Source organism: Sceloporus undulatus, chromosome 4, assembly GCF_019175285.1.
Source record: "Sceloporus undulatus isolate JIND9_A2432 ecotype Alabama chromosome 4, SceUnd_v1.1, whole genome shotgun sequence".
Taxonomy (NCBI): domain Eukaryota; kingdom Metazoa; phylum Chordata; class Lepidosauria; order Squamata; family Phrynosomatidae; genus Sceloporus; species Sceloporus undulatus.
This window is the reverse complement of record NC_056525.1, coordinates 64710004-64735575: the sequence shown is the minus strand read 5'-3', so window position 1 is coordinate 64735575 and position 25572 is coordinate 64710004. Positions and strand designations below refer to the sequence as shown.

Here is a 25572-nt window from a genome sequence, read left to right as displayed (position 1 = left end):
ACGTATAACGTACAGTTGGGAGCATCATGCCCTCTAAAGGTACATTCATTTTTTTTACAATATATATTGCCAATAGTACTCAAAACATGATGTCCAGAGCCTAGGCTGTCACTCACAGCCAAACCATTGTGCCCTATTCATTTCAGTGTATAATACTTACCAGCCCCTTTTGTATAATAAAACAGCAAGAAATCTAAGACAGGCCTCCTCCTCCACCTCAGGCTACATAACACCACATAAAGATGATTTTCACCAGAGAGTCTGGTGGCATTGATTTTGCTGGATGCTGCAACTTGTTTTCATGAGAGGCTTGCAAACTTTACATACAAAATAAAATAAAAGGGAAGGGAAGTCTTAAAAAGAAAAAAAATGCAGTGTTCTAATTTAGAAATAAGACATATCGGCCGTAATAGCCTTGAAGCAATAGGTTGGAACTGGGCATAATTAACAGAAATGCTTTCAATGTGCTGGAAACTCTCTGCTGCAACTTCAAAGGATGTTTGACACCCTTCTTGGTAAGGGTGCATACCATGTAGTTTACTCGTACATATAAAGGTTTAACAAATGTAATACAGCAAATGGGCTTCCAGTTGCACTTCTCTTATAGGTATATATGTTATTAGGTCCATTTCAACAAGACATTTCCAGCCCAATGGTCTTTGAAATAGATATGCCAATAAAAAGATTAAGAGACCACCACTGACCTAACTGGATCACTTATTTCTGAATAAATCAGATCCCGACTCTCACTGATTCCTTGAAAAAATGAAAAATGATGGTTGCTTCCCTTCAGATTAATGAAAACAATATGATTCTAGATGTCTGTACCTGAAAGTCTTTATCTTAAAAGCTAATCTCTTAGTGGTTTGGTTGAAATTTGAAAGTGGAAACTGAAACTGAAATTTGAAAGTGGAAACTGCTCTGTCTGTTCTTGTGTCTTCATAAATCTGTTTCAGGAATAGCCAGCTATAGCAGCTAGTGCCTGTAAAGCTAGTCAAAACAACAGGTTTTGTGTATTTTTTCTTTAAATTTATCTTCCACAATCATTTAGTAAAGTGAGACATTATACATATTCCAGTTTAAGAAGTAATTCCCCACAGACTTCACTTTTTAAAAGATTTGGACAAAGAAACTTTATTAGTAATAATCCAGACCTCCCAGAATTGTAAGACTGTACTGTAACCAGTTATTACACATGCCTCTTACCTTAGTGCTGACCTGCACAATTCCTCCCAAAAATGTGAAAGGAAATGAAGTGGGGAAGCTATGTGATCAATTTTTGGTCATTTAATAAAAACTCAGCAACTGCAGAATTGTTTTCTGTTAATTTAATCATACAAATATTCATTTATACATTAAGGAAAAAGCATCTTTGTTTTCCCCACAATGTGCTATTACAGGATTCTTCTCAGACTCAATGAAGCAACACACCATCCTGCTCTACACATGCACTCCCCCCAGAGAGAATAAAGACAGGCTGCAGAATCAACCACTCACTCACACAAGAGGGGGGAAAATGGAAACCCAGACATGGGACAGCGTGCATTTCTTAGCCTCAGAAAACATCAGCTATATTTGTACCTATAGAGATTCAGGCTGTGCTCATCTGCTGCTGGGGGAGGGATGAGTACAAACTTTCAAATCCCTGAGGCCTCAGAATACAGCATTCCACCTTCTCCTGCCCCAAATAAACACAATGGCGCAGATTCTGTCTCCTAGTGCACACTTGATACCCAACTGCAAAAAGAGACAGAGCTTATTTTCAGCCAAAGGGGCTTGGAGCTAGGCCAGTGAGAAGTCTGGGAGCTCATTCATCTTAGGTTAAAGTAATATTCTCAGATGCAGGGGTTGCCAGGACATTTTCAAACTCAACTGCATGGACTATGATTACATTTGCATTAAACAGAATATTGAAGAAAGAACACTATTAATAAAAAAACCCAAACTTCTCATTGTTAAATTACGGTTACTTCTTCCCCTCAAGACCTGATGATAATTTCTTCCAGAAGGATAACTAGGAGTAATGAGGAGACAGAACCAGATGCACTTACTACGTGAAACAGTCTTAAATTTGGGAAAGAAATACTAGCTACTATTTATCTAAAATCAGGAACATGGGAATGGATCAATCAACATTTGGTGAAGTGGCACTACATTGGTAATGGGGACTTGAGAAATATTTTATTAACAGTAACGTTCTACAAATGTAGGAGGGAAGAAAGTGCATATTGAGTCACTCACAACCTTCAGCTGCACATGACTGAAATGAAAACCTAAATACTCATACCATCCCAAAACATGAGTGAATGCACAGTTTCCCCTCCACATGAGTTTAAATCTGTATAGGAAAGGTGCCATGTATGATGCCAGCCTAAAGAGAGCTTTAAACAAAGGCAGTAGCAAAATGCACAACCTGCAGCAATTCTTCCAGCTACAGCTGGCACAAAATAGTGCACCTCTATGCAACACAAGCTACATCTACTGAGTAATCCACAGGTCATTCACTAGAGAAGAAAAAAGTGGCTCCCTGTAGCACCAGTATCCCCCATGGTTATGAGAAAAGTGCTTCTGAAAAACAAGCCTTTGCATCTAAACATGAGCAAGTTCTCACTGCCTTGCCTCAAATTTCTGACCTGAAGAAGTCAACATGATTTAGTTATCAGACAATTAAAAAATATTGTAGTAAGAAATGCAGTCAGCAATGAAGTGGATCTGTTATCATGGGAAGAATATATGAGAAAAGAAACCAGAGGCAGAACAGTCAGCAATTTAAACTTCCTCCCATTGTCATTACTGAAAGGATTATCACCCTAAGCAAAATACCTATAAACCAAACGGAGCCCTTTGTAACTATTTATACAGAGATCATCCCCCAAAAGAAAAATAATGTTTATCCTCTGAAAAACCTCAGGGACTAGTGAAGACAAGTGTTTAATGCAACCCACTTGCACACCAGCTCTGGCTGATACCCCTTTTCACTGGAAGTGACTGCTTCGTTAACAAAAGGCACTAGCACTCAAGAAAGGAAACAGCATGAAAGATGAACAGAAGAGAAAGAGTATTCCTACATGATGTAAGACAACAGTGGGCAACTGTGTGGGTCTCCAGATATTGCTGGACTGCAACTCCCATCATCTCCACGACTCAGGGCTGGCTAGGAAATCATAGTCCAAAAAACCAAGAGTGACAAGTTGCTCTCTGTTTTAGACTTCAGCCAACCTGGCCAGTGTTCAGGTATTGTGGGAGCTGAACTCCAGAATATCTGGAGGAGTAGCGATTGCTGTACTCCTGTACAGTACAACAGTTCAGCAATCACTGCTCCTCCAGATATTCTGGAGTTCAGCTCCCACAATACTTGAACACTGGCCAGGCTGGCTTAGGTTTCTGGGAGCTGAAGTCTAAAACACCTGAAGGATCAACATTTGAGAACCACTTCTGTAAGAAAACAAGAGTTGGCAGTAAGTATCATTTCCCCCTGTGCTGTCAAAAAACAGAATACGTCTCTATAAAATCAGCTGACAATTCATGTGGATGGTGTCCAAATAACTGGTTTAAATAGAAGACTGAAGCCATTTTGGTTTAGTCTGGAAGTTTCCAGTTGTCACAACTTCAAGACTTCTAATGTTGCTACCAGAACATACATACTTTCACTCAAACAGCCAGTCTAATCATCCATCCATCCACTCGTTTGCCTATCCTGAAAGTTGCTTGTTCAGAACAGGATTTTTTTTAAAAACCAATTAAAACTAATCACCATGAATGATTCTTTACACAATCCTTTTACATTATCAGTTTTGATATATTTTGTATATGGAGAATACATTGCCTAAGATGATTTAAGTTCTGGACAGTCATGTTAAGGAAAGGATCAAGAATTGAGAAAATACTTTATAGTTCTTATACATGGAAAAACTACTCAAGTTTGGGTTGTGACAATAACGTCTCTCATGGGAGGCAGAAAAATTAAATTCTGCATGTTGTCAAAAATTATGCATGTTATCCCAAACAGAAAATACCAAATTAGAAAGTAAAATGACCCTTGAAGACTGCATACCTAAGTGTATGTCTTCCAGGATTACAGCCAGGCCTAGTTATACTCTGTGGGTGCTTCCATCTCTTTTGGTGATAAGCAGCACTGTAGTCAGTTATGCAAAGTATGAAAAGAGCCGTGCATACCAACCAATGCAACAAGGTAGCTTGGAGTATGTTATTTTGGGCCCAAAAATATTCTGTATTACCCCATCAGTACATATCCACACACCCATTACTCTTTCTGAGTCAGCAGTTTTGGTCTTTTGAATGATATGAAAGGAAGGGGGCGTTGCATATTGTTGTATCTTTGGCAGATGGCTGCAGTTAAAGTTTCTGAATTAATTAGACCTCCCCCCCCCCACACCTCCTCTTCTTTCAAAGTCTTATACTGATGTGAAACTGAGGAATTTCAAGAGACCAGGCTCTGCTACTTGCCACTATATGGAATTGGACAGCTTGGCTTCAGGTATATATGGCTATCATTCTTCACAGGTTGCACATAGTTAGACCTTAAACAGCTTCAACCCTTTGACACTCTCCCTCTTTTGCACAAACAGAATCCTATCTTGAAAAAGTTCAGAGAACAAAAAAAACTGATAAAAGAAGTAATTGTTGTAAGTGGCAGTTGATGATTCTTCCTTCGACATGTTCAAAGCAATGTACCTTTCTCACTGAAGAATCAAACCAGTTGCCCAAATTATAAAAATGAAAATGTGAAGTTTTCACATTTCTAATCAAATTTCTTCTTGGCACAAAACTGACACATGCATAGCTGTCTCAGAGACAGTTACTATACATTAAGAATATGGAAATATTTTAATATGCTAACCATTCAGTGAAAATTTTGGTAGTACATGTTCAAAACACACACCAAGCCTCAGCCTCCATCATTTCAGCCCTCTAGCACTTGGCAGTTGTTTGCCCCATCCATAAATAGCAAAACTGAGACTAGGCAACTTTATCAAATAGAAAAGAACTAGCAGATGACTAATACATATCATGCCTAGAAGAATGGTGCCAACAGCTTTTTAAAAAAGCAAATAATCAAAAGAAAAAAGCTAACATTTCATGTATCTGGATATTGATCCAGCTAGAAATTAATACCACCTGACATACAAATAGCTGATGAATTAACCAAGAAAACACTAAGCGTCCATGTCATAGCAAGCATATCTCTATAAAAATGCACGCTGTCCCTTTTTGAAAAAAAGTCTTGAACAAGAAACAAACAAACAAAAAAAATAACATCTGCTCAGACTACAACCGCTCTGTAGGCAAAATAATTTTTTTCTTTTTAAAAAGAGATGGCTTTTCCATTTTAAGCTTTTAAAAAATTTCTTTTAGGCTACCTAATTAACTGTGACAATGACTCCTAAAACAAAAACATTGGTGTATTTTTCTCTCTCATAGCACTGAATAGCACTCTTGAAATTCAGCATTCACACATGCATACTTAGTTTTTTTGTTTTTTTCTGGAAACAGCTAGTCTTAAGTTATTGTTTGTTTTCTTCTTATCCCAGGATATGGAGACAAAGAAGGGGGTTCATGCTGTATCTTCTATAAGCCACAAGAACTCCCCCTCCCTCTCAAGTCCGCTCATTGTCAAATTCTCTTCTTGACGATACCCGTTTTTGTTTTTAAGACTGTCCAAAGGGATAAGGACCATGAAAACCCTGGAAGAAAATTAGAAACAAAAAATTAATTTCAGCAGGGGAAACAAGCTAAACAATTTCTGCTGCGATATATTTTCAACTCAGTGCCCCCATGCTTGAAATCTTCTGTATCTCATATTCCAAAGTAATTTGCTGTATGTAAGTAGTCATACATTTCATCCTGATTTCTTTGCCCATTGCAAAGCTACATGCCAATGTTGATAAGCCAAAATATATAGCACTAGTACTATTGCTTTACCACTTGCAATATTTAATTTGGTATTCTGTCAACACACATATATACAACACTGACTAAAATTTCTAAACCACAGTTCCAGTTGGGGATATTTTTGTACATTCAAATACTTCAACACAGAGAAGTTTTTGGAATGGTTTAAGAAAATATACTCCTTTACATGCCAATGAAAATCTTGACAGGTCTTGTTCATAAGCTCCAAACAGTCCCAGTCCCAACAGTTTGATCACATGCTTGTTACTTGCTTAACAAGGCTTGAACACTGGTTGTCTGTTCCCAAGTGCTAAGGCTATAGTGAGCTGCATGTATGTTTTGTGGCAGGTAACCACTAGCAGTATTAGCATTGCCAACCTTATTCTGATACCAAACTTTGCAAAATTAACCTTCTGTAAAAATGTATTTACAATAAGTCAACTTCCCCTGGTATTATTCCATACACAAGGGGTTTTCTGCTACGACTATCCCTTACTGGTCATTATGAATAAAATGGGCACATATAAATACTTTTAGATGTCACTCAGCATGCCACCATTTCCTATCTGATTTTCCACTTGCTCTTTCCTAACTCATCACTCTAAGAATATATATTCTTAAAATAATTTTGTTTTATGATACAACAGATTTTAAAATAACTTCTGGCATGAAAGAGATAACAAACTTCTTTTGATTCTTCACAGTTTTCAAGGAAGGTAGGCTATATAGCATTGAACAACAGTTTCAATCTTTGGACAAACACATTTCAGGCACTGAAGCATTCAAGCACTTTGCAGATCCCCCTTCCCCGTCAACTGTACTCTAGCAACAGCAATTCATAAACATTGTTTTACCCAAAAAAAGCCCTTTGTTAATATGAGGGAAGAGGTTGAAACAACAATTTTTTTAACTGAGTTAATAGCATAACCAGCCTCATCCTGACTGAAGTAGTCTAGCTATTCTTACAATCCTTCCAAAGAAAATACTTAGCTGTCAATCACACTATCCAGAGCGCTATAATCTGAGCATCAGTCCTTTCATACACCATAAACGACACATTTCTAACAAATTCAGAAAGTTAAATTATCAGTAGCAGTGACAGCAAGAAGGTAGTCCATTATACTATACAGTGTGCCCGTGTTATACGCGGGTGTCCTATACGCGGCTTTGAGCATACGCTCAAAGCTGTGCGGGAGCGCATGGGGCGCAGTGTCCCATTAGCATGAATGGGGCACGCTCCCGTGGCGTGCGCCCCATGTGCTGCTGCCGTGCCGCCACAGGCACGAGCAGCCTCGTTTTTTCTCTTACGCGGTGGGGGGAGAATGGCGGGCTGTATTTTACCCAATATCTTTGGCTCTTGTAGTTATCATAAATAGCTTCTGCTGCTTTAGGATACTAAAACAAACAAACAAAACAAACAGCTTCATTTATATACTGCTTCATACTGAACTAACAGTGTCTAAACAATTTACAACTGTAAGCTAATTGCCCCCAACAATCTGGGTACTCATTTTAGCGACCTCGGAAGAATGCAAACCTGAGTCAAGCTTGAGCCCTTTTGCTGGTATTGAACTTGCAACCTTATGGTTTTGAGTGAGTGGCTGCAGTACAAGCATTTAACTACTGCACCACCAGGGCTCCTACTATCTCTAGAATTTTTAAGGAAACCTGTGTTTTAATAGGGACAATACTATTATTCTTTATTTCTTTATTTATATAGCGCTATAGATTTGCGCAGCGCTGTACATAAAAACAACAAATATAAAAGAGTAAACCTGCCTATGGCATACAATCTAAGAAATGATAGGATAATACAAATAAAACACATAGCAATACAGGAAGTGGTTCAATAAAACATAGTTATGATCCCCTGCAATTTGGCTTGTCTTTAGTTTCTAACATCACTGAACATTTTAAGCTTTTCTCTCTGCTGTTAGTGGGCTTGTACTTTCCTATTTTCATTCTTGTTTTTTTCTTATCTTTCTGGGATTTTTTTTAAAAAAAATACAGTGCGCCCGCGTCATATACTGGAAGCTGCGCCGGAAAAAGTAGTGGCACTGCGCGGCACGCACCCCATTATTTTCAATGGGGCTCAAGCATACGTAGAATTTCCCTTACGCAAGGGAGGCCGGAATTGATCCCACGCATAAGGGAAGGGACCACTGTATATTTTACTGGAAATATCTTTCTTTTCTTTAGCTGGAGAGTCTTAGTCTTCTGTCTTAGGGCTGAAACAGATGGGCACAAAGGGGCAGCTTGAAGCCAAAAATGCCTCAGGACTGCAGCAAACACACAGCACATTCCCAAAGGCGCCCTCTGCCACCAGCCCAAATAGAAGTGGAAAAGATCTGCTCCTTTTTGACCTGGTTTTGGTCTGCCTGAGGCAGACCCAGTGTGACCCCTGGGTGGCTTCCAGGTGCTCCAGGGACATGAATTGTCAAAATGCCTCACCCCCAAGCCACCCGGTCTGTTTGGTCCCAACAGCTCTGTTCTCTCTTTCTTCTTGATCCTTTTATTTGTTCTTCTTTCACAATCATTCTTATGCTGACAATCTGCAGTTCTCCTTTCTGAGTTCTGCTCTATATCTGACTTCTTTCTCATACTTATGGCTGTCTTGTTATTTGTTATGGATTTCCTTCCATTGTGGCATACCCTAGAAGTACAGGCCGTTCACAGCTAACATAGCCTCTGGTAAACCTCCTTTTTACAATGTCTTCTTACACTCATTCACCCCCTCTCCTCCTCACTCTCTTTATAGCTGAAATTGTTTCAGCAGCATTAGTACTAGAAAGATCATGACGAAGGACTGGAGAACTCAGATTTTAGGTGTCAGGTTGCAACAGTGACTCACCAGTAAACAATGCAATAAATCCTGAGATAGGAAAAATTGGACTGTACGCTATCTGATCCCACCGTAGTTCTATGTGCCTGCCTACAACAGGCAGGTAAACAACAGATGTTTCCAAAATCCCTTGCTAAGCATGTATGAAGACACAAACAGAGGAAAAGGGAGGAAAGCAGGTATGCCTCACTCAACAACTACCCTCTTTAAGCATGGAGCTGTAAATTTGGCCATCACAATGGAAATTATAAGAAAAGTGGAAACTAGTGAAAGAAAAGGTCATCCCTGGATGCACTTTGGAGAAAGCTTTCAAGTGGCCTTCGTAAGATTCAAAATGTTTTTATGTATACAAGGTTTACCTGACCTCATTGTTTCATTTCACACGTGCATACAATTAGTTTTGAGGGAAAAGGTTTACTAGAATATGTTGGAATGCTCTTTTTTGTGGAGTAGGAACCTAGCCCTATTTTTTTCCCATGTTATTTCTGCCTCTGTTAAAGAAGTAACACCCAGGAAGACATCCACTTCATTACTCGAGAATAACTGTACAGACGTATTTTCATGCTATTGTTTTTAAAAAGCTTTGATTTGTAAAGATTCTCAAGTATTTTTCATACAGACTCGGTGATGTGCTTCCCGTTTTTAAAGGGGGGGGGGAGCTTCTATAATCCAGTGCAGCAGTGCTATATTCTCGGCCAACAAAGCAGAACTATCTTGACTTTATACAATCTATTGAATTCTCACATTATGTTTTATTAAAGTAGCCATTAATTTTGATACAAATATAATTAAAATAAACCAATATTCAACAATATGGTAACATGACCAAATAGTGATTTTAAAAGTTCTAATAGCTTTCTAAGGACTAAGACTTGTATTTATGGATTCACAAAAAATTCAGACAGAGGATATTTACTTATATTAGCAAAGAGTAAGCCTTACTTAATATGAAGGAATTTATTTCCAGGCATATACAAGCCTGTGGCCAGACTGTGATGCTGTCCAATCCCAAGTGGCAAAAAGGTTGGATATATATATATATTTTTTTTGGCTTAGACCTTTGGGTGGGAATGGGTTTTTAACTCTGTAACTTTTTGTATTGTTATCAATATTAACTAGGAAGCAAAAATTTTGAAAGCAAATGTTTGCCTCTCTACTTTCCTTTGACAATAGTTTCTCTCCCACTGTAGATATCATTTCCCCTCAGAGTGGAAAGGAATAGCAGGACTGGCTTTATTTCACTTTTGTTTGCCATCGACAGTGAATGAAGAAAAGTATAGTTTAATTTTTGTAAAGGCATTAACTTTTGATGCACGGCTGCAAAACAAAACAGAAGTCTCTCAGCTTACATTGATGGTAGCCTCAGATAGTGCTACTCAATCAGTCTCTCTTTCTCTTTACTTCCTGGGCTGTTCCTGGTCAATGCTTTTCCAAACTACCTTAGGTTCTTTTGAATCACTTATGTAAACTGAATACAAATACAACAGAGCATTTTGTACTATATTTTGGTCAAAGCTTGCTATACAAATAGAAAGCAGAAATTCAGAACCTACAATTCATGTGTTCATTCTACTTGAAAGCTGATCTACGAAATCAGTAAAAGAATGATATCGTTCTCTTAGTACTCAAAACTTCAAAATGTGGGGAAAGGGGCTATCGCATGCAGCTCCAACCCCCTTTAGTCAAGTGCCACTCATGGAGGCCTCCATGGGCACTAAATCCAATAAAATTGCTCCCAATGCTCTCCATACACCAAAAAACCAAGGAGGTTGGAACTCCAGTTCTGATTTGAAATTAAAAATACAGCAGTGCAAGGGCAACCTTGTCTCCCATCACAATTCTTCACAAATATTTGTAATGAGGACAAAGAGCAATTATCATTCTAATTCTACTTTCTGTTCCATGGACTGGATTTTAGGATTGGTATGCCAAACTTCCTGTAAGCACAAGCTGTCTACATGGTTTTGTTGCAAATTTGGCAAGCATAAAACTGGTTATAAAGCTTATACCAAATTAAGCCATTCTGACATATGGCTCTTTGAAAAAAGAAGGAAATGGGGGGAAATATTTACAATATAAAGATGTTTCAGAATTGTTTGATACCACATTTACGTACTCAGTTAACTATCTTGTTTACATCTTACACTTTCACTGATCTGGAAATTCCTTTCTTTATTTGTGAAGCTAGCTGACCAAGAGGGTAAATATGATGAATGTGTCTTTATGACAAGGCTTGGTTTAATCATGTCTAAAAAAGGCACTCCTCCATATTAGACAATTTACAGTTTGTCTCCAATATTCCATATTTGGACAAGGTGCTGCTGTACTTATTCATGTCTCATTTCAGAGGTTTCTGAAGAAAATTGACTATATACATCTGAACCTCTTTCTTTTAAGCCTGGTTATAGGATATAGACTGCTTTGGTTCCCTTGGCAGATGATCTTCACTGTACAACCCCTGTATCCATGAGATGAGAACATACACGTTCACTTACTCATGTCCAAAAAAAAAAAGTTCTCTTTAGCCATCTCCTCTAGCACAATTCTATAATATGCTTCAAGCAGAAGTTGACCATTGATCTGCTGGAGGACCTATAAATGCCTGGAGGTGTTCTCTCTAGGAATCTCTGGGTTCTCCAGCACAATTCTATAATCAGCTTCTTCCAGAGTAATTAATTTCAACAGAGTTCACTGTTATCGGTTTCACATTTCCATGGTAAGTCTGGGAACGTAACCTTGCAGTTATGGGGGTCATACTGTACTAGAAACAGGACAGATAAATGCTTACTGGTTCAATGAAATTCTCAGTGGCTTTTGATACCATTGACTGAGTATCATATGGGTTGTATGTCTACAACAGAACATGAAGACAGTTTCTATTTCTTCCTAAAGGAATTCAGAAGAGGTTACTGGGGCGTTCTTGTTAGATGCTGCGACCATTGCCTTGTGATGCCCTTCTAAGTTCCAATTTGTCCTTCAATATAAAACTGCTAGACACCCAACTCTATATTTCCTTTTCAAATACAAAAAAGTCATTTGAGTTATAAAACAGTATGTGTTGTTAGCAATGGACTTGATGAAGGTGAAAAAATTAAACCTTCAGGGAGAAAATTAGGAGATACCCCTGGCTAGTCAAAGGACAGATTAGGGTTCACTTTATGCTCAGTGGAATTACACTCACCTTGAAGACTCTTAAGAATCAAACATATCTGTAACACTGAAGAGAATTAATGTAAAAGGACCAACAAACTGAAGCAAACTCTGCTTCAAAGGAGATATCCTCCTCATATAATTGATCACAACACCAGGAGACCAACCATTATTTTGAGAGAAAATCTTCACAAAAATGTGAGTTAAGTAACAAGCAACAAGACAGTCAATTTATGGTAGAATTCCACCCAACATCTCCTAACTATTACATAGCAATCAGAGAAAGTTATCAATTGGGCCTTAAAACTGGAGCGTGGCTTTGGCAATGCTTCCAGTATCTTAGGATGCATGCATCATTTAAACAGCATACCTCCAAAGTAACCTGAAGCAGATTTATTTTGGCCTGTCTGTTTGGGCCCAATTGCCAACAAATGTAGAACATTTGGTTAATTCCATCAGCAAGCTTCCAGTTTCAGCTTTCCTCCAGCCACCAAATCTAAGGAGATTGCTGGTAAAAGCTGTCCTGAAAACACTACTCAGCAATCCAAGATTGCACACATATAATTTAAAGCGCTGTATCGCCTGTAAATAACTTAAGCAGACTGTTACTTTTAGGAATACAATGACTGGCAGGACCTACTATACTAAACAACACATCATCTTCCAGTCTTGCAATCTTATTTATGTGACTGAATGGAGGAGTACAGGATGTCATCTGCAATACATGGGCAAAACTATCAAATCTACATATATGCTTCAGGAATCATCTCAACCTCTCCTATTTGTCCTTGTTTGGCACTAAGGTGCCATTTCCTTCAGACATTTTGGACAAAAGGGAGAATTTGTGGGTTTATAGACTAAAAACTCAACTCAGAGGACAATAATATCATTGACTAAAAATGCTGACAGTATCATGTTATAAACTGCCATCTACAGTGGACTGGCTAGCAATCTGTGGATTCGACCATCCGTGAATTGTCATGTCCCAATGGTGGCACATGCATGTGGATGTGCACACATCGCCACTCACTGAATAATATTGAGTGCAACTGTCTGTGTTTTTTCCCATCCACGGAGGGGGACATAGAGCCAAACCCTTGCAGATGGGAAAGATGCACTGTATTATAACAGTTCAGTTATAATGGCAACTGCAGAAGGTGGAAGCCGAAACATTTTGCTCTTAGAATACATTTTGCATATGTTATATTTTTAAGTTCTGTTTGTTAATCATTTCAACACACACACATCTTCAGGGATTAATGGCATCCTTCTGGGATACAGGATAAACCTTTTTGCTTTTTAAACACATGCCCCCTCACCCCTATAAGAGAATGAGTAAAAAGGAAACAAAAGCACTTATCCCAAATTTGTCCTGGATTCTAGAAAAATGCAGTTAATCATATACATTTATTGAAGTGACTAACAAACAGAACTGAAAAATAAAACATGAAAAAAAAGGGTTTTGCTCCTGCCTTCTTCAGCTGCTAAAGTTGAAACAGAGCTATATACAAGGTGGCAGTTTAGACTGCTTCCAGTATTCTCCAGTACCTCAGTTTGGAGGATAATACCTTCATCTACTGAAGAAAGCTGGAAACAGTGTTTTGCACTGCAATTTTGTATAAGTTTCATTTTAATTGTGTGCATATATATGCACAGAGAGGAGGGGGAGAGAGAGTTTGTGTGTGCCTATTTTAAAAGAGTTTTTTTTTTAAATTAATATTCTCTCTCTCTCTCTCTCTCTGGCCTGTTACAGACAGCCAAAATAAAGCTGCTTCGAGTCACAGTGGAGGTATGGTGTTTCAATGACGCATGCGTCCTAAGAGTCCAGAAGCCACATCAAAGCCACGCTCCAGTCCTTAGGGCTGGAGCGTGGCTTTGGTGCGACTTTTGGACTCTTAGGACTCATGCATCATTGAAACACCATACCTCCACTGTGACTTGAAGCAGCTTTATTTTGCCCTGTCTGTAACAGGCCTCTCTCTCTCCCCACACACACACACACATTTTCTTATGAGACTCCAAATGATCTTCTATCTGGACTACTCCTGATTAGCTTCACAAATGGTTCCTTGTTTATTAAAAATCGCTCAATGGATCCTGAAAGAGAAAATGTTAAGCAGTGCAGAGGGAGAGAGCATGTCTGAATATTACACCACACCAAACGCAATGTCTATTTTTTGTCTACAACACACTTCAAAATGCCCCCAAGTCACAGTGTTTTACATACTTCATTCAATTGTTAAAGCTATTTATTGCCAATTTAGTATGAAGAAGAGGAAGAGTCTGGAATTTCCCCAGAACACATAAACTAATGGTAATCCATTACTATCCAGTATGGACAAAGGCTTGCCTGTTCATTCTAAGGCAAGCTTACCAGAGTTTTCTTGGCATGATTTATTCAGAAGGGGGTTGCCATGGCCTTCTTCTAAGGCTGAGAGAGTGTGACTTGCCCAGGGTCATCAGTGGTTTTCTATGGTTGAGTGGGGATTCATACTCTGATCTCCAGAGTCATAGTCCAATACTCAAACGACTATACCATGCTGGCTCCTATCCATCATTTTATATAATCCTTTAAAAAGTATCATTTAGGTTAATGGTGCCCACATCTTGTGGTAAAGCTAGATATGTGATGCAGGAAGGAGTGATTTCTCAACTGCCCTATACTTACCATAGATCAATTTCATTGGATGCACATTTGCCAGTTTTAGTATTTCAGGATACTATTTCAGACTGAATTTTAAAACGCAAATGCTATAGCCATTCCCCATATGAAATATGATCCAATCTGCTGCTCATATTGATTGCTCTTGGCAGCAGGTGTATGTGTGTGTGTGTTTTCTTCCAGACATACCTTTTGAGATGGGTAACTATAGCTACATGCAATGGCTTGTATCCAGACCTTGCCTCCCATGAAGAGCTCATTCCATAAATGGAAGGGTTTGATTCAGGGGATTATTTGCTGGCAGAGTGGGAAAAGAGTTGATTTTTACTGATTATCAACTCTTCCAGTTGGCCCTCCTACACTCACAAAATCTGCTGTGAAGGACTAAAGGTATGGGAGGTGGCACCAGAGAGAAATGGAACTGATAAAAAAAAAGTCTCTTTCTGTTGGCCACAGCATCCTAAGCAGTGTTTTGCTGAAGGAGTGTACACACCAGCAGGAACTAATTCTGGATGTAATCCAGATTATTAAACATAGTTGCACAACACGTTTATATTACACGTTATGCCAAGTTACTATTTTCTTTTTCCAAAAAATTCTCAGCCAAAGTTTTAGTGAACTTTTCACCATACCTCCAAGCTTTTCCCCCCTGTGTAACCAGTGTACAATCACATTATCTATGATTTAAGGCCATTTAGATCCTACTAGCATTATTTTACAGACTCTGAACCTAGCAATTCATACCACTATGTACCAGTCTTTTAAAAATTGGATCATCACAGATATTATATAATTTGCATTTGAGGAAGTAGAAAATTCTACAAAAGCTTATGCTATAAAGTCTTCTACAAAGTGCTGCATACTAATATATTTATTTTTTAGCCTTTTCCTCCAATGACACAATATCAAAGCTTCTTTAGGTATCCTTCCTGAGAGATGTTGTTAAAACGTTTAACAAAGAAATACTATTACGATATTTGCTGACAGTCTTAAAAAAGAACACAAGCCCTATCAATTTTCTTTCAGCAGCTCTTGTTCTCTTCTGTGCTTTATTATTTTAGTATTAATCTATTCAGGATTGCTCTGGGTTGTTTCTTAAGAACTGGTGTCAATTTCATTACCTTCCATTCTGTTAGTTAAATTCAGGTGAAGTGCTAAAGATATTTCATCTAAATTGTTTCATATCTTTATTCTTTAAGAATTCCTTCATGAATACCATCCAATCCATCACTTCAAAGGTCAGGATCCAACAGTGGCCTTCCACTGGATCTTGTTATGTCTGCAAGTGTCAGTGGCTTTCTCCTCTTGCAATTTCTTTTGTGCTGCAAAAATTTGCCTCAGATGGGCAAAAAATCCTCCAGAACTCTCATTTTGGGCATTACAGAAAGCAGCAACAGGTGGAGTGGGGAGGGCAGAGAAGTCCCAATTCTACACTGATTAGACATCAAAGTACACTGCTGTATCTTAACAATGGTTTTCACAGCATTTTGGCAGTACAGTCTGAAAATCTGTATCTCTGAGGGATATGTTCTCAGATTTACTCTGGATAGCAAGAATCATGGATAATGGTGAATGCCACATGCTCACCAGAGAGTCCCTGTGGAGGACCTCCAGATGCCTAGAGAGACATTTCTCCCCCAGAACAGCTAAGTGAAGCTGCAGTTACCGATCCTGCTGATATGGGGGTTGGACAGTACTTAACTCCTTAAACCACTGCCTGGGCATGGCTTCAGATTAAATTGCTGCTTCTATCCTCCAATTAATTATAGAAATAACTGCTCCAAAGCAAATTTGTGAGTTCTAGCTACAAATGCTGTACTGATCATAATAATAGAATCATTTGTTTATTTATATACCGCTATTCCAAGATCAAGCGTGAACACAGTAACAAGTAGCAAGTAAGCTAATTTGCCCCAACAGTCGGGTACCTTTTGAGCACACCTCGGAAGGATGCAAGCCTGAGTCGAGCTCTTGGGCCTTTTTGCTGGTCTTGAACTCGCAACCTTGTGGTTTTGAGTGCATGGCTGCAGTACAGGCATTTAACCACTGCGCCACCAGGGCTCCATCATGACTTTAATTTACATTTACTCAGTCAGTAACAGGGTAGTGTGTGATTAATACACTGTTTGCTTCAACTACTTTTCTTCCACTTCGCCTGCCTTACTGTACTCACTCTGTGTCCAAATTTGCACAAAGTGGCAAGTCTCCCATTGTCCAGAATAACATAAAACAAAGCATGTTGGATGGGTTTAGATTTATTCTGTTTGTACACAAAACAAGTTATCTGTATCACACTAGATTGTCTTGGGTCTGATTCAACAGGTTTTTATATATTTTATGCATAAGGCAACAAATGGTTTCAATAAAATTTGGATTCAAAGCCCAAGGGAGTATCAAACAATTAAAAGCAATGATCAAAGTACAATAATAACAGAAAAGGGAAAAATGACACTTCCTGTCCAACAGCACACAAAAGAAGGAAAAATGACACATCATTTGATTGCACATATTAGCTTCCAAATCTGGCAGAGGAACTTTAAAAATACTTACCATATAATATACTTTATTTTATGTATACCCTTAAAAAGAAGCTTTGTGAATTAGTACCTTCTCAGAATTAGCATTTAGCATCCCAGGAATATTAGTTTAACAAGCATTTGGAAAATATTTGTTTAATAGGACATTTAAAGCATTTGGATTTGGTCATGTTTTAGCTTGCTTTTAATTTAGTGAGAGTACCTGGCAAACTGAACAAATGGAGGCCTTCTAAGTGGAGGCTGGAGGGGGGAGCTACACAGTTTATAAAAAAGGACTGTTACATTATAAGTCATGGACTCATGACTTCCCCGTTCTCTTGCACCCCCAGGCCACCTACCTTACTGTATGTCACTACTGATAAGTTGTTCGAGTGACTGCTGGGGGAGAGATTTACAGAGTTTTGTGACAGTTCAGTCTGATCTTGTTCAATTTGGTCAGGAGCAGGCCCCCACGTGTTTTTGCTGATTGTGTCTAGCTCGGAACCCCCAGGGTCTTTTAAGTTGTTTTCATCTGGTTGCCTGTTCTTCTGCGGAGAGGCGAATGGGTTAAAGTTTCCTTCTACCTTGCGATGTGGCTGCGTGTTGAACTCTGTTTCAAATGATGAGAGCTGCTGTGTTACTCCTAAAAGTCCTCCAACTTCCACACTGAGGATCACCCAGATGATGTCTGTGGAAGACAAACCTGGATTAGCATCTGGAAAAAATACAACTGTATCGTTTAAACAAGACAGTTGGCATGCTGTTTATACAATGAAAAACCAAATGCTTTCAAAGAGAGCATAGGTCAGGGAGACAGCTCTTCCTTTTGCAAACCCATACCATTTTCTCTCAGCCATACCTGTTTCCCCATTCACAGGAGGCATTGAAACAGGATTGGAGGCCTGTTACAGATCAAGCTGAATGACCTGGCATTCTGAAATGCTGAAGGTAGTAAAATACTGCCACCTGCTGTTAGCCACATAATTTCTTCAAGTCTACCCCTATTATTTTTCACTGAAAGAAACTGCAGCATTTAGGTGTGAAAGCTGTTGGCCATAACAATTGAAAGGAGATAAAAATAAACAAGAAAATGGCCAATCACATTTCACAAGCAGATTCTGAGACACAATTCTGCAATATGGATTACTCCTGTTTGGCATTATTGATACTCAGTTTCATTGTGCTCTCCATTCCCACTCCCCACCTCCAATTCTTCACTTTCCCCCTTCAATAGTTAGCCAGAATTTCATGGCCAATGTGTATCACTTTCCCTTGGGATTCCTCCTGCCCCAAAGACTCTTTTGTTCTACTTCTGCACATTTTCTTAAAAAACTAATATGTTCTTTTTTGTGTGTAGATGACAATATTTAGGGTACAAACACACTGGTTCCTGAAAAACTGAATTTGCAAGTGGACTCTTGGTATCCACTGGGTTATCCTTCCAGGTTACCCCATGGATATCAAAATTCATGGATGCTCAAGTCTCATTAAATACAATGACATGGTAAAATGGTGTCCCTTACATAAAATGGCAAAAATCAAGGTGTGCTTTTTGTAATTTGTATTTTAATATTTTTTGAGTCATGGATGGTTGAATCCATGGATAAGGAATCTGTGGGTATGGAGGGCCAACAGTACAAGAATCAAGAAAATAAAACATTTATTTTTATTTATATCCCACCTTTTCCCAAAAATTATGACTCAAGGCACCTACATCTTGTAGTGTACAGTGGACCCTTGGTATCCACTGTGGTTTGGTTCCAGGATCCTTCATGGATACCAAAATCCATGGATGTTCAAGTCCCGTTACAAACAATAGTAAGTGTAAGGTTTGTTTTTTGAAATTTATATTTTTAAAAAAATATTTTCAAGCTGTGGATGGTTGAATCCATGAATAAAGAATCCATGGATATGGCTGGCCGATTGTAAAATAATCAACAGTGCAATAAAGTAGCTATGCAACTCTATTGCACTGTTGATTATTTTCCAAACTTCTCTTGGAAACATATTGTTGAATTTCTAATGGGGAAATGCTAATAAGAAGAGCATGATCCGTCTGCCCACAGAAGGTAACTGAATATTACCTTTTCATTTCTAATGGCATTTAAAACTAAAACCATGTTGTAATATGTTCATGCAATTTTTCCAGTATTATTTCAGACTAATTGTCCAGCAAAAGCTGGCTGAAACAGTGCCCAGAACATTTGTGTGTTCTACAGGTTACCCCAAGTATTAGCATCAAGGAGCAGTACTGAATGACTCCTAAAACAGCTGTTTTAATGCCTGGACCATCCTTGAAGAAATATCTAATGTATAATCCTAAACACAGCGTTTCAATGTTCCAACTGAGACTACAGTGCGTTTGGTGGATCTGATCCCATTTCTTTCTCTCTTTTTCAGTGAAATATGACTTAACAAGAAGTACAAAATTTTATTTAAAACAGTCACACTCCCAAAGAAAAGAAAACTATCTACATAGTGTGGTGGAATCTCCTTCTTTGGAGGTCTTTAAGCAGAGGCTGGATGGCCATCTGTCGGGGATGCTTTGAGATTTCCTGCATGGCAGCCCTTGTGGTCGCTTCTAACTACGATTCTATCTTTCAAAGAAGTGGTCTTTGAACCCGATCCTTAAGTCTCACACTTGCATAAACAAAGGGTATATCATGCAGCACATAGCACTGCAATGAAATCCTTCTACAATGACAGTTGCCATCTCTGTGGAATCATTTTAATCTATTTGTGGGTCGCCTGTAAAACTACCACAATGAGGAGCCCTTTTTGCCAGACAAGAGTATTAAGTGGGAAAGGGGCTAGTTATTTCAACTGGCTACAGATCCTTTACAGAATACAGCAGTGATTCTAGAACATATTATTTTGACATGGACTAATACAGTCTTAAAGGTACTAGGTACTCACCTCCATAATATAGTCCTGTGGCAGTACACATTCGCCACTGTCCTTGATACATTCCTGCAGTACTGGGGCTGCACATCTGAACGCTGACATCTGCAATCTCCTGGGGCTCCAACGATCGGACCATTACCATGTTCACATGGCCAAACTGGTCTCCTCCGACGTACTTAAGACAAACACCTGGAGGCCATGCTTCTGTCCCTGAGATTCAGCAAAGACTGTATTAAAGCATTTGTCTGCAGAGAAACTATAATTATGAACAATATGGCAAACATATTTATCAATGAATAAACATTTGTAACTGATGTGTGTTGCTTAAGTAAGCAACCAAGAATGTTAGTAAATGCTTAGCGAAAGACAATTCATCTTGCACATTTGCAGTAAATAGGTGGGTTACAGATCCAAATACAACTGCTTATGTACTGTGTGTGTGCATCTGGGCACATACATACATCTCTCTGTAAATGTAAGTGTAACATGCAGACTTACCATGAATCGATACACATGTCGATAAAGCTAACATATGGTAGATCTTTTCTGGCAAAACACTGATGTAAGCATGTTTCTGTTGGTAATGTTGTATGTTGACTAAGACATGTCAATTATGTGTATGCCAGGAACTGTGAACTCATGAATGTAGAAAAAGCTGCTCTGATGTGAAAAGTGCTTGTTTTAATTTAATCTTTTAGAAGTAAACGAGAATTCCAGATAATACCTAACACACACCCCAAGACTTAATGTAATATTTAATACACAGAGCTCTAATTTAAGAACCTACAATATTACTTGATGCCTGAATGCTTAATTTAGGTATCACTCAAGCAAAACTATTAGCTCTGATGGACATAATTTTATTTTTATTGTTGCCACAGTTCCCAGATTTTTTTATATTTTTAAATATTTTTTATAGTTTTATAACAAGTGATTAAGTCATTATGAACAGTGTGTAAACTGGATGCTAAGGATGTAAGTTACAGTCACAAGAAATCAGAAAAGGGGCAACTGGAAAGTGCAAGTAAGAAGAAGGGAGCCTCTTCTAACATGTTAATCTGAACTGAGCTTACCAAAAAACAGGCCTGTCACTCTGGAAAAAAAGGGATTAATTCTGAATTACTGCTGTTTATTCAATTCCAACAGTTGGTCAAAGATGCAACTTAGTTGAAGACTCAAGAACAATGCCACTCTGAAGGAAGGAATGTAACTACTGTACAATAACTACAAGCTAAATTACTGACATCCATATTTCACTACCAGTAACAATGGCCCTGTACAGATGGGCCAAAAAGCACGTACTCAGTACGTGCTAGGGTTGCCTGGGAGCATCCTTTTCAGACGCCCCCTAACCTTAGTACGTACTCAGTACATCAAAATGGTGGCGCCCTGTCTACATGGGCACCGCCATTTTGACGTAATGGCCATTACGTACTGGCACTGCTGAAGGGTGCTTGTGGTGCCCTTTCACACTGCGAATCGCTGTTGTGGCGTTTACATGGCTGTGCCAGCGATACTGAAGTGAAAGAGACCAAGCAGCCCCTTTCTCTCTCTCCCCGCCGGTGTCGGGGTGTCCTTGGGGCATGAAGCCCCAGGACACCCCTTTCCAGGCTGTGGGGAAGCGGCGTTTTGCCACTTCCCCAAGGCCTGGAAAAGCCGTGGATCGGGGCCTCCAGGGGCTGCCGCTGTGGCAGCTCAGGCCCCGATCTGTTGGGGAAAGGGGCGGGTGCAGGCCGCCCCAAAGGAGAAGTCTGTATCCCACCAATGGAACTGAAAATTTACATTTGTGCTTATATTGAGAATGACTTTGATAAAGTTATAAAAGGGATACTAACAACAGGTGGGAGTATAGCATCAGCAAGGTTTTCAACAGTCTTTACCCCACTGACAGTACAAAAAAATACAGATAGACCTAAAAGATATAGAAAAACAAACTGGGTTATGAATTCTACTAGCCTAGCAAACAATACGGTATCTTCTAGGTACCTCCTCATGGTTCCGTCTAACAGTTTGAAGGTCCACCATTAAGGATACCTCCAGATGTCAGTAAGTAAACAGAAAAGTCTATTACAAATGTTTATTAAACTATACACCCCAGAAAAGGAACAAGGTGGCTCTTTATTCCTCTGTAGCTAGGTTTCTGAGAGAAATAGAGGGAGAAGATAATCATTACCTATGTGTACAACATTATAACGTGGGAGGATATCATTTGAAGTTTTTGTATAAAACAACATAGTGTAACTTAAATTATTAATTATTTTTACATATATCCACCATATTTTCAGGACAAGAAATAAGACATAATATTTAGATTTTATTATTGTCTCTTACAAGGGAAATTTTACTGCATCGTTATGGCTTCAATTTGAAGCAACTATAAATGTATGGGCAAATAAGTTTCAGCACAATCTTATTCATGTACATTCAGAAGTAAATCCCTGAATTTAATGGAACTCATTCCCTAGCAAATTTGTGTAGCGAAATAAACTAAAAAGGAGATAAGAATTTTAAAAAATATACACACACATAAGGAAAGATAGTTATTTTCGGTCACTATTACTGCTCTTTAGGGGGAAATGTATTTTAGAATCTAGCCATATCAGATAACTCAATTTATTAACAAAAAGAATCTGTAAGAACCCATTTTATTGTGAAGTACACTCATCCCTCCACATTTGTTGGTTAAGCATTGCAGATTTGATTATATGCAGATTACTGTATTTGCCACTGCCTTGCCTGCTACCCTATACATGATCAAAAAGTATGTTCTCTCTAGTATTGCTAGGTCCTCCAGTGCTATGGTCAACTGTTGGTGGAAGATGACCAGAGAATCATGCTTGAAGGACTTACAAATGTCTAAAGAAGTGTTCTCCCAGATGTTTTTTAATGGAAGGCCTGTGTTTGCAGTTTTTCTACTTTTGCTAGGTTTCTGCATCCCTAAATTCTGCAAAGGTTGAGAGCCAACTGCATGTATTTCCAGCATTATGAATGACCTGTTCATCAATTCTTTAAGCCTTCAAGCATTTTCAAAATAACACTCACATTAAGTAATTCATAACCAGAAATATAACTCACTAAATCAAGGGTTGTTCAGTGACTTCAGCATTTTCCCAGGCAAGATGACAGTTCTTTGACCAGGACATTAATCCTTGATATACTTAAATAATTTTCACAGAAAATGAAGTGTACGACATCCACTAAGAGAAAAGTTTATCTTCTTTTCTGCTTCATTATCTCATACAGACTCCAGAAACAGATGCTAAGAGATTTAAGTTACATGTTGTTTATTTCATTTTTCAAAATATATCAAGATCTCAACATGAGAGGGCAAAGACATTTCAGTTCCACTTTTTCTTACAGTAAACACTTGCTGTATGAAAGACTGACTGAGATTCTTTTAAGAGAATAAAAAGTCTCAGGAAAAAATAGTTGTAACATCCCCTCTGCATCATAATCTTTGGTTTTTTTGTGTAAATTTGAAGTCTTGTGGCTGTGAACGCACACAAATATCCAGTTAGTTCTTGTATTCGGTATATTTGTGCGTGCGCATGTGCACAAAGATCTACTATATACAACTAAACAATACAGCAGCCACTGTAAGGTAAAACATGCACTTTATATGTTAACTTCAAAATATATTTTTCTGTTTTAACTATTTTGCTCAGAAATCTTGTTCAAAGCACAGATACACAACATGTCTATGATTTTAAGTTGTATCCTGACCATGCAATATCTGTAGCAGAGTTGTTTCCATTTTTATATTTCCTTTATCTCTCATAATTATATATCAGTTATTTAGTGCTGGCCATCTCACTCAACCCTTCTCAAAGTTTCATTCCAGCTGTATCTCTAGTGTTCTTTAAAAAATACTTAAGAACCCCTTGCTACCACTTTTATTTCCTCCCATGAAGTACTTTATAAAACAAGCCATAAAAATAAAATGTAACAGTATTCAACTGCACTTTTAAGCTCCCTTTCCAAAGTAGCTTATTTAAAATATAAATCAACTCATCTCCTGTCTGTTTGCCCAGCAGTTTTTGTGATCTGCTTCCATTCCAGCTGAAGATATTGCCATCTTGAACATATTCAGCCTGGTTTTGGAAACTAGACAGAATTGGGTTCTGATCTGGCCTTCAATGGAAAGTTTCTTGCCTGAAACACTGAAGGGCTGCTGTCAGTCAGAGCTGACAATACTGAGCTAAATGGACTAATGATCTTATTCAGTATATAAGGCAGCTTCCTATACTGCTACATAACTATATCAGTTTCCAGTGTGCACCTGAATTCCAATTTGTTACCTGGTGGAAACTTTAATAAGATATTTCTATTTGAGCAGAACAAACCTAACTCCTAGATCTACTAGCAGGGGAAGGGGGATCTTCCTGCTAGCAAGCTTCTTTAGTAAAAGGATTTCAGCTTTAGAAAGCTGTGTTCAGTGGTGGTAAACAGAAGGCATCAAAACTGGGCAGTTTTCAATGTGATGGATCCAAAGCCAGCCATTAAGCTAAGAAGCACACTGTCTCCTTAAATGAGCCGGCCCAGGCTCTGAGATCCTCAGGGGAGGGCCTTCTCTCCATCCCACCACCATCACAAGCATGGTTGGTGGGGACATGAGACAGGGCCTTTTCCGTGGCTGTTCCTAGACTTTGGGAACTCTCTGCCCGGGAAGACCAGAATGGCCCCTTCCTTGATGGCCTCCTGCCGACGGGCGAAGACCTTCAGACAAGCATTCAAAATAGCTTTTAAAGAATGGCCTGGGGGGCTATATTGTTTTAATGTATTTTAAACATTTTTATCTTTTTAAAGTATTTGATATTTTAACGTGTAATTTGTTTTAATTACTATTTTGTATGTGTTTAATTGAATTTTTTTTAATGTTGTAAGCCACCCTGAGTACCAGTCTTGGGAGAAGGACTGGGTACAAATATAAATATAATTATCATCATCATCATCATCATAGAGGGGTTTCAACTGGGTCCCTCAGCTGTTTCAGCCTAGAGCTGCTAGAGCTAATCACTCCTGCTGCTTTGATGGGATGGGGTTAAAATAAAAATTCTGGCAAACCTTCACCTGAAGGCACACACATGAACACACACAACACCTCTACATTTCAATGGGTGAAAGGGTGGAGAGATGGCTTCACTCCTCAGCAATAATACTTATCATTGCACTCCTAGAACTTTGTAACTTCATTATGTTAAGCTTCTAGAAGCCCTTCATACTTTAATGGATATTAAACTTTATATTCTATTACTGTAACTCAGCTGTTTCATTTTACATGTGCAAAACAAATGCCGTAACTTCAAAATTTCATACATTAAAAGTAATGGCTCAGAAAAATCATCACATATTTAGAAATATGCTAGAACTGGAGCTGACCTATTTTGATTGTCAGACTAAAAACTACAGGCTATAAAAACATAGAAAGTAAACATCAGCTAGAGTCAGAGAATAGCTGCACCCCATACAGACATGGAAGGTTGGAAAACTGCCCAGGCAAGTACAGTGTGACTTTGGTTCATTTCAGATGTAATAACAAAACCATGTTGTTGTCGTTATCTCTGAGCTGGGCCTTGTCCTGCTGT

The 25572-nt window shown here is 38.6% G+C and overlaps 1 protein-coding gene across 2 annotated transcripts in view; it reads right to left on the bottom strand.

The window, feature by feature from the left end:
• Window positions 1-1313: 1313 nt before the first annotated feature.
• ILRUN (inflammation and lipid regulator with UBA-like and NBR1-like domains) overlaps window positions 1314-25572 on the bottom strand; it is a 62799-nt gene continuing 38540 nt past the window's right edge. The window contains exons 3-5 of one of the 2 annotated variants that reach the window (XM_042462171.1): window positions 20000-20197; window positions 17443-17771; window positions 1314-5705 (exon numbers count right to left, since the gene is read on the bottom strand). In XM_042462171.1, coding sequence (XP_042318105.1) covers window positions 5670-5705; window positions 17443-17771; window positions 20000-20197 — 563 coding nt within the window. In that variant the 3' untranslated portion in view covers window positions 1314-5669. Of the gene's footprint in view, window positions 5706-16806; window positions 17772-19999; window positions 20198-25572 lie in introns of those variants that run through there. The other variant, XM_042462170.1, reaches the window with a different exon arrangement.